Here is a 10,245-nt window from a genome sequence, read left to right on the forward strand (position 1 = left end):
TTAGACTCTTTTGCTGAAGAGCTTCCACATGGCCGCTTTGATATCCCTGTTCCTCAGGCTGTAGATGAAGGGGTTCAGCATGGGGGTGACCACAGTGTACACCACCGAGGCCACCGCATCATTCCTGGGAGAAAGTGAGACAGCCGAACTGAGGTACACCCCAAGACCAGTGCCATAAAATAAGCACACGACTGACAGGTGAGAGCCACAGGTGGAGAAGGCTTTGTGCTTCCCGCTTGCTGAGGGGACTCTCAGAACAGAGGAGACAATTTTGTAGTAAGAGAAGAGGATCCCGGAGATAGGGAGAAACCCGGAGATGGCACCAACAAGATACATGACTATGTTATTGGTGGAGGTGTCGGAACAGGCGAGGCTGAGGAGTTGAGAAGGGTCACAGAAGAAATGAGCAATTTCCACATCCTTGAAATAGGTGAGCTGAGATACGATCGAATTGTGCATCTGGGAGACCAGAAGACTGGTGAAAAATGATGCCGACACCAACAAGCCACAGAGGCGGGGGTTCATGATGGCCGTGTAGTGCAGGGGGTGGCAGATGGCCACCAGCCGGTCATAGGCCATCACGGCCAAGAGAAGACTGTCCAAACACCCAAAAAACATAAAAAAAGACATCTGCGTCAGGCAGCCTGCATAGGAGATGACTCCACTGTGGGTTTGGGTGTCCGCTATCATCTTGGGGATCGTGGTGGAGGTGAAACCAAGGTCAGCCAAGGACAGGTTGCAGAGGAAGAAGTACATGGGGGTGTGGAGGTGGGGGTCAGAGCCTACGGCCAGGATGATGAGCAGGTTCCCCAGGACGGTGACCAGGTACATGGACAGGAACAGCCCGAAGAGGACGGGCTGCCATTCCCGATCATCTGACAGGCCCAGGAGGAGGAATTCTGAGACACGTGTTAGGTTTTGTGGTTCTGTGGAGCTTGGACACCTTTTGAAAAAGAAAAGAGTGTTGGGAAAAAAAGAAGCAGGTAAGTGGGTACCTGGGCCTGTGTCCATGGTTTGCGGGCAAGCAGTTCACAAGTAAAGTGTCCACACGTGGGGTCACATTCTCCCATCCCTTCAGCAGTATTGCTCACTGTCTGAAAACCAATTTTCCTAGCACTGTTTTCCTCACTGGTTTCTGAGCCTATTCACTCTTTTATACACACTTACATTAGAGAAACTCAGATATAGAATGTGAAGAAAAGAGGACATTCAGGGATAAATGAGCAATCCTGGAGAATACCATAAAGTGCAAGCCTGGGGGGCCGCGCGTGCCCCACTTCCGCTTCCGGGCCTGACCTGAGGAGGTGGGCGGTGTGGGCCAGAGCGGTTGGTGCGGGTGCCACCTTCGCACGGAAGCAGCTGCCCTCGGCTGGCAGGGCGGCGGCCAGGGGTGGATGCCGCGGCCCCCCTCTCGGGCCTGCGCCGGCCCTGGGACGTGGAGGTCTTGCGCGGGGCCCAAGGAAGCGAGGCCGGCGGCTGGGGCCCGGCAAGGTGGGAAGCCCTGGGGCCGTGGAGCGCGAGGGGAGCTCGCAGAAGAGGAGAATGGTCAGCCGGGCGTCCGGGCCACGGAAAAAAGAAGTTACTGAATCCTCAAGGGATGATCCACAGCCAGGGACTGACCTGATCTCTTTGGAGTCTCCAATGCAGGGGAGTTCTTACTTACTGCAGAGATCCCCATGATAAGCCAGGAGCCCAGCACTGCTGAGGAGCACCAGTCAACAGACTCCAAGCACATGGAACTTCCAGAAATAAAAGAACCAAGCAGTAACTTGAGTGTTACAAGAACTTACAACTTATCACCAAGTAGAGTACTTTCAATGTGCCAAATGGAGGACCAAGAGCCAAGAGAAGTTCCTGTACTGAATCCTGGATTGATGAGGTCAGAGATCAGTGCTTCCTTCTCAGCAGCAAATGAGTTAAAACATGATTCCAAAGGTACAAACATTTCTTTAGGAGAAGTTACGGATGAGACCTCTGAAAATGAAAAGCCAGGAGACTTCAGTGAAAAGATAACAGTTTCAGACTTGGATGAAAAGAGTAGATTTTCAGACAAGGTAACTCTTAAAGAAGAAAAAGAAAATAGTTATGAAGTTTGCAAAAGCAAAGATTCTAAAAATACAGATATTGTGGTTGGTGAATGTGAATTAGCAGCGCTGGGCCCAAAACCTCTGTGCTTCTCAGATTCTCATGAATCTAATGCTCATCTAAATGCTCATCAAGAAGACACATTACTGAAACCCTGGATGAATGATTTCAGATTTCCAGGAAAACATTCTCTTCTAAAGCTGCAGAATTCTGAAACTTATGAGATCATCAAGAGGGAAAAAAATGTAGAGGTGTTTCAGAAACCCCTAGGGTTGATGATACCTCATAGGTATTGCAAATTTCATTTTAATACATTACGTGGCTGTGAGCGATCACAATGCAAGTTTGCTCATGTGCCTGAGCAAGGGGGTGAAAAGGTTTGCACGGATGTGTTTTAAGAAGTACATAAGTATCAATGAGCTGTGTTTGCTGCAACGTGCAGTAAATATATTTATGGAGTACTACAGAAAGTTTCCTCCAGGTATACACTTTGATTTACAAGTGCTAAATGATCTTCTAAATTCTTTACTCAAACATTGTTTATTGAAATAAGTATTTCAGGTAGTGAACCTCAGCATAATGGTTAAAATGCTGCCTGCTCTGAAAATATTACTAGAAATATTTGAGCATGTGGCATCTATAACATTAAGGAATGCTGTGCCTCCTTTAATTGATATCCTTTGCAAGCTTATTGAAGCTGGGATGGTGTTTGACCCAGAACACCTTAACTACACTAAGCTTTTATGCCAAGTACAGCCTTCCAAACAAGAAATAACTGCATATCTGGATTTGGAATCCAGGTTGCAAATGAGGCAATTTAAAAAGAACTGGAAGTGTGCTTTAGATTCAGCCTTGAATGAAATAGAGCATTGTAAAGAAAAAGGTGACTGGAACAAATCAGGAAGTTTATACATTAACATAAAAATGAGCTGTGAAAACTTTGCAGATTTCCAAAGATTTTGTGCTTGTATTGCTGAAACACTTTACAAAAGACAGTGAAGACGAGAGACCAAGTGTTACCATTTTGTGAATTTGCTGAAACAGTTACCAAAGGTTCACAAAACAGTGAAGTAGATAAAGCTTTTCTGGGAAGAATCGGAATCAGTGTTATGTACTTCTATCACAAGCTGTTGTGGTGGTCCAAGGGAAGGAAGGTTTTAGATAAACTTTATGAATTAAAAATACATTTTACAAGTTTAAAAGGACTTACAGGACCCAAGAAGTTAGCACCAAGATGTCAAACTGTGAATATTGCAGCAGAAATTTTTCTAGACAGTGGAAGCCTAGATGGTGCCATTTGGGTACTAAGGGAGTCAGACCGTATAATCAGTACACCATTGTGACCTGGTGACAGACTGGATGTACTCAATCGACATAATCTGCTCTGTACAATTGCACACGAATTCTTAGCCAAGAGCCTTTACAGACAGACATTTGAAGCTTTGCAAAATCTACCAGGTTTCCTAAATTCTCAAGAAACTGTGGAGGTCTCACAGTATAGCCTTCTTTTTAATAAACTTCTAGATACCTGTATAGAAAGCAACAATCTTGGTATGTCATCTTCTGTAGCAGAATTCATGATTTCAAAGAGCATCCCTATCGATTTTTCCTTTCTTAGAAGATTAATTACTTCTTTAGGAAGAAGTTGTTTATGGCTCAAAGCCAGAGCCCACTACAAAAGTGCTCTTTCAATGGGTTTCTACCCACCACTGGAGGGAAATTTATACCGAAAACTTCTATTGATGCCATCTTATTTATATGAGATTGAAATGCTTTTAGCTATAGAAATCTTCCTCTTATCTAATGCTAGTAGTATTCAGAGTCCTGGAACACAGATGTTGCATATAGTTTTGAAAAGATGTGAAGAAAACAAATCTCGGAGCAAGGATGATTACCAAGCTGCAGTGAAAGATTAATAATGGCTGCTCGTATATAGGATCCAAAGCTTTTCATTAAACACATGACCGTCAATGTTAATAAGGAACAGGTTTATAATTTGGAACATTGTTCTGCCCTGAAATGGTTAAAAGAGAATATGAAGTGGGCTGGGTAGGACTGACTTTTCAGAAACCATTAGTTAATAAAGGCATTTTTTTTAAGTTCAAGTAATCATTGTTGAAAATAAAAGGCAATAAAATACAAGCCTGCTTTTTTAAGGAAACACATTGAATAAGAAGTGTTCTTCCCCCTCAAGGAAAAAGAATCATTCCAATTAAAGGATGTTTTAATGAAAGAAGCAGCCTTCTGTCATTCAAATACAGTGCAAGCAATTCCACTGATTTAGAATATTGATAAGCTATCACTGGTAGAACTATATTATCTGCATTCTCAATTAAAGTCAAATATTTATCATCAGAAGGTTTTTATTCGATGTACCAGTTATCCTCATGAGTTGTCATTTTTCTTGGGTTTCCTGGCATAGACACAAACCAGTACCATTTCACTACGTCTCTTGTCCTGCAGGGCACCCCTGAAATAAAGACAAAACCAGGAAAGAAACAGGTATGCAAGCTGTAAGGACTGTGCTCTGTTTCTGTGAACCAAGGAAGGATTTATTCAGTATTTAACTTTTTGTTGTTGTTGTTGCCAGCACTGTTCCAAAGATAATGTAAGCTCTGGGGAATCAGAAATGAATGTGACTCAGTCATTTCCCTCCAAGTACTCAGTACCCAGTTGTCTGGGGACAAAAAGAAAATGTTTTGTCAGATGTCCATTGAAAATGAAGCCACCCATCCGATCACCATATACTTTGGATGAATGTAATAAAGATTAGTGCATTTGCTACTAAGAATTATAATCCCTACATTTTCTGCCTGTTGTATGCATCCATCATATGTTTAATCACATAGGTACTATTCATCATCTATTTAGTCCTTCCTCAATGGTATCAACTAGGAATCAACTGAAAAGACAATGTTGACCCTCAGTGATAATAAGAACTTGCTTCTTGTAACTAGTTAATAAGCATGGCAGATGGGACTTAAAATTATATTGCAGAGGCGCATGCAGTTAACTTCTTTACTGCGTTAAAATTTAGAAAGATTATATCAGAGGTTAGGAGGTGTTAATCAGTAACCCACTTATGGGCATCTTCCCATAGGTTCTGGTTTCCTGAGTGCGGAGGGAACTGGATACAGTGACCTTCTGTTTCTCTTTGACATGGTGGAGGGCTAACTGAGAGAACAGAGGAGGAAGTGGACAGCCTAGGCTAAATCCAGGAGTAGGTGCCTGAGAGAGATCGGCCCTAAATTCATGAGCCAGCTCTTACTGCGGTCCCGCCTGGCCATCTCAGTGAGCCTTCCTCTACTATATGCAGCAAGTGCCACCTTCACCCACAGAGGCCTGCCAGTGACCTCCAAAGACAAGAGCACGGTGGGCAGAGGGTGTCTGTGTGGAGTAAGCAGAGAAGTGAAATGGCGGGTTTCATTGGCAAGGGATGGCCACTGGCTGGGCGCCCTGCGTCTCCAGCCCGACGCTTTAACTCCAGCTGGGCTTCATCCCGTTCTCTCTCATGATCAGGAACAGTTACACTGACAGTCTGTCATCCCTTCATCCTCTCTGGAAGAATGATAACAGGGCACATATACCTTAGGGGTGACTAGACAGATAACAGAGCACTCCATTCACAGCCTGGCCCTTGGGAATCTACTCAAGCGCCACGGTGTCACGTCCACGCTCACCCGGCCTCGTTCTCCTTTGTCATCACCCTCATGATCACACCGTATCCTTAGGAGAGAGCTGAGAGGGACTGATTTCTCAGTGTGGTGAGAGAGATGCCTGTAAGGGCTGGGAACAGAGTGGGAATAAGGCAGGACTCCGAATGCAAGCTGATGCCCAGCAGCAGAGCCGAGGGCATACACGTCATGACTGTCTGCGCTGACGCTGCATACTGGCACCCTCCCATCTGGCTGCTCCAGCTGCCTGCTTCTCCTGATGACACGTACCTGCGACCCCAATTCCCCCTGTAGCCGGTACCCCCAGCGGCACTCACTGGACAGAACTGCCTCTTTGCTGGGACATGACAAAGGAGAGATGAACCAGGGCCCTTCTGGTGCCTGGGGGTGCTGGCGGCTGCCACTCGGTTCTCAGGACTGACAGGGACCCCTTGATTCAGACAGTGACTCTGAGGAGAGAGGTCTCACATGCAGACCTGTCCTGGGACCAGCAACCTGAAAGGTCACAGAGCACAGGCTGGTTATTTACAGCTGTGTGGGTTTGCACGCTCAATGCTCGGAGCTCACAATTAGCCAAATGAGTCCTAGTGTTCCCCATCTCTGAGGACTTGTTAGTAGTAACAGAATAGAGTTGTAGGAAAAGTAGGTGTCCTTTGCAGGGCCTGAGGCTTCTACTTTTTGAGAGGAATCTCACCTATACTCCTCCTCTTTTCTTAATTGAAATATACTTGATATACAATATATCAGATTGGTTTCAGGTGTACAGCAGCACATTGAAAATTATATACATTACTAAGTGATCACTACGAGCAGTGTAGCTACCGTCTGTGAACATACAAAGATATAACAATATTGTTGACTGTATTCCCTATGCTGTACTTTTTACCTCATGACTATTTAATTTTTAACTGGAAGTTTGTACCTTTTTATCCCCTTAACCTGTTTTGACTATCCTCACACCAATTGCCCCCATGACAATCACCAGAATGTTCTCTGTATTTATAGAGTGCATTTCTGTTTTATTTGTTCATTTGTTCTAGGTTTTAGATTCCACAGATAAGTGAAATCATATGGTATTTCTCTTTCAGTGTCTGAAATATTTCATGTAGCATAATACTCTCTAGGTTTATCCGTGTTGTTGCAAATTGCAAGATTTCATTCATTCTCATGGTTGAGTAATATTCCATTGTGTACATGTAGTACCACTTCTTCATTAGCCATTCATCTATCAATGGACACCAAGGTTGCTTCATTATTTTACCTATTGTAAGTTATGCTGTGATAAACGTAAGAATGCATACACCTTTTTGAATTGGTGATTTTGTGTTTTTGGATAAACTCCCAGAAGTAGAAATGACTGGGGCATATGGTATTTCTATTTTTAGTTTTTTGAGAAATATCCAAACTGTTTTTCATAGTGGCTGAACCAAGTTACATATTCTTCTTTCTGGCTCTTTTGCCTGGGATTTCAGCCCTGGGCAGGTTCCCTAGGAATTCAGCGAGACCGAGAAATGACAATGGAACATTCTTGGGATAAAAGCATTTATTACTCAGCTTTATTCTCCTGGCAATAGGTTGAGAATCTTCATCCAACAGTGTGCAGGTCTGAAATGCTTCTCCACCTCTGCATCTTCACAGGGCACTGGGCAGACCTCTTTCTATGGTGACTCAGTCAGTATGACTTATTGCCTACAGGTGTGGAAGCAGAAGCTGAGCAGTAGGTCAAGTACATCATACGTAGTTTAGGTTCAAGTGAGGACTGGCCATAGGAACTTTAATTTCCCTTACACTGACTTTTAAGTTTCATACTTCTTAATACAAAATTAAGACCTATTAGTTAAGTAAACATACAATAACATGTGAGTTTATCATCATCAAATGCATTCAAATGACCAAGTAATTTAAGGGGAATTAGGTCTTGATGTAGAGTATCAAGAATCTAATAGTATTTCCATTTTCCCACTTCATAGTTTTGTCTCTAAGGACAAATTTTTATCATGGAAAGAATGCTTAACATGAGATATACTATTTTAACAAGACTTTGTAATAAATTATCATTGACTGTAGGCATAATGCTGTACAGCTGATGTCTAGAGTTTATTCACCATCCTTGACTGAAACTTTATACTATTTGATTGGTAACTCTCCATCTCCTCTCCTGCCAGCCCATGGCAGCCAGCATTCCACCCTACAATTCTATGAATTTGACTCTTTTAGGTACATCATATATGTGAAATCACACAGTATTAGTCTCTCTGGATTGGCTTATTTCCTTGAGCACAATGTCTCAGGGTTTACCCATGTTGTTGCAAATGAAGAATCACCTTTTTTGAATCAGAAGAAATTATAATATGTAATCACAGTTGATTTATTCATCTGTCAATGGACATGTAGCATTTAGGCTGTTCCCAGTTCTTGGCTATTGTGACTAGTACTGCAATGAACACAGGAATGCAAATATCTTTTTGAGATCTTGATTGCGATTCTCTTGTGTATGTACCAAGAAGTGGGATGCTGGATCCTGTGGAGCTCTAGTTTTAATTTTCTAAGGAAGCTCCATACTGTTTTGCATAGTGGCTACCACATTATAAAAAATTTACACTTACAAAGACCTGAATGTAAGTCATGAAATGATAAAACTCTTAGAAGAAAACAGAGGCAAAAATCTCTTGAATATAAACATGAGCAACTTTTTCCTGAACGCACCTCTTCGGGAAGGGAAACAAAATAAAAAATGAACAAATGGGGCTACATCATGCTGAAAAGCTTCTGTACAGCAAAGGACACTATCAGCACAACAAAAAGACATCGTACAGTATGGGAGAATATATTCCTAAATGACTTATCTTATAAGGGGTTAACATTCAAAATATATAAAGAACTCATATGCCTCTACACCCAAAAAGCAAATAACCCTACTAAAACATGGGTAAACCTTGATTCCACATATATGATGTGGCAGAAGATATGAACAGACAATTCTCCAAAGAAGAAATTCAGATGGACAACAGGCACATGAGAAGATACTCCACATCACTAATCATCAGGGAAATGCAAATTAAAACTGCAATGAGATATCACCTCATACCAGTTAGGATGGCCAACTTAGAAAAGAATAGGAACAACAAATGTTGGTGAGGATGTGGAGAAAGGGGAACCCTCCTACACTGCTGGTGGGAATGTAAATTAGTTCAACCATTGTGGAAAGCAGTATGGAGGTTCCTCAATAAACGTAAAATAGAAATACCATTTGACCCACGAATTCCACTCTTAGGAATTTACCCTAAGAATGCAGAAGCCAGTCTCAAAAAGACATAATGCACCCCTATGTTTATCATAGCACTATTTATAATAGCCAAGAAATGCAAGCAACCTAAGTGCCCATCAGTAGATGAATAGATAAAGAAGAGTGGTACATATACACAATGGAATATTATTCAGATGTAAGAAGAAAACAAATCCTACTATTTGCAACATGGATGGAGCTAGAGAGTATTACGCTCAGTGAAATAAGAGAGGCGGAGAAAGATAAGTACCAAATGATTTCACTCATCGGTGGAGCATAAGAACAAAGCAAAAACTGAAGGAATAAAACAGCAGACTCACAGAACCCAAGAATGAACTAACAGTTACCAAAGGGAAAGGGACTAGAGGGGGAAGGGTTTGGGAAGGGAGGGAGAGGGGGAATAAGAGGCATTACGATTAGCACACATAATGTAGTGGAGGGACACGGGGAAGACAGCACAGCAGAGAAGACAAGTAGTGATTCTATAGCATGTTACCACACTGATGGACTGTTACTGTATTGGGGTATGTGGTGGGGACTTGATAATGAGGAGAATCTAGTAACCACAATGTTGCTCATGTTACTGCATATTAATGATAACAAAATAATTAAAATAAATAAATAACTTATGCATACATTGTACAAGGGTTCCAATTTCTCCACATCCTTGCCAACAATTGTGTTCTTCCTTTTTTATAATAACCATACTGACAGGTGTGAAGTGATATCTCAGGGTGGTTTTGATTTGCATTTCCCTGATAAATAATGATAATGAGTACTTTTTCATATACCTGTTAGCCATGTGTATACATTCTTTAGAGTAATATGTACTTCCATCCTTAGCATGATCATTAACCAGGTTATTAGGTTTTTTTTACTACTGATTCATGGGAGTTCCTTATATATTTTGGAGATTAACCCATTAGCAGACTTACAGTTTGCAGATGTGTCCTCCATCCCAGAGAGTGCCTGTTCACTAATGAGGAATCTGAAGTGCACTGAGGTGCCACAGGTACCAAATTTTTGCTGAGATCTAGATGGAGTGTGTCTTTAAATCCCATACTCTTCCTTTTATCTGTGATGCCTCCCTTAGAACAAAGTTAATAGCAACATTCTAGGTAGCTACTGTGGACTTGTTTGGCATATTTCCATCTAGGCTTTTCCCCATGCTTTGTGTTTATATTAGTAGCATGCATTATG

The 10,245-nt window shown here is 42.1% G+C and overlaps 1 protein-coding gene and 1 pseudogene across 1 annotated transcript; one reads left to right on the forward strand and one right to left on the reverse strand.

The window, feature by feature from the left end:
- Positions 1-6,105, reverse strand: LOC108387282 (olfactory receptor 7E178-like). The gene is made up of 2 exons (XM_073220176.1): positions 6,077-6,105; positions 1-943 (listed from the first exon to the last, which is right to left on the reverse strand). Exons 1-2 carry the CDS (start codon positions 6,103-6,105, stop codon positions 1-3), a joined length of 972 nt encoding a protein of 323 aa, XP_073076277.1.
- Positions 1,395-4,138, forward strand: LOC108387283 (protein TOPAZ1-like; annotated as a pseudogene).
- Positions 6,106-10,245: the final 4,140 nt, after the last annotated feature.

Source organism: Manis javanica, chromosome 13 (assembly GCF_040802235.1).
Source record: "Manis javanica isolate MJ-LG chromosome 13, MJ_LKY, whole genome shotgun sequence".
NCBI classification, from domain to species: domain Eukaryota; kingdom Metazoa; phylum Chordata; class Mammalia; order Pholidota; family Manidae; genus Manis; species Manis javanica.

Excerpts from the sequence above, each read along its gene's own strand:
- LOC108387282 (XM_073220176.1), bottom strand. The coding sequence starts at position 6,105 with ATGTCCCAGCAAAGAGGCAGTTCTGTCCA. Across the intron at positions 944-6,076 it reads CAAAGAGGCAGTTCTGTCCA|GTGTCCAAGCTCCACAGAAC; the intron begins GTGAGTGCCGCT and ends CTTTTTCAAAAG.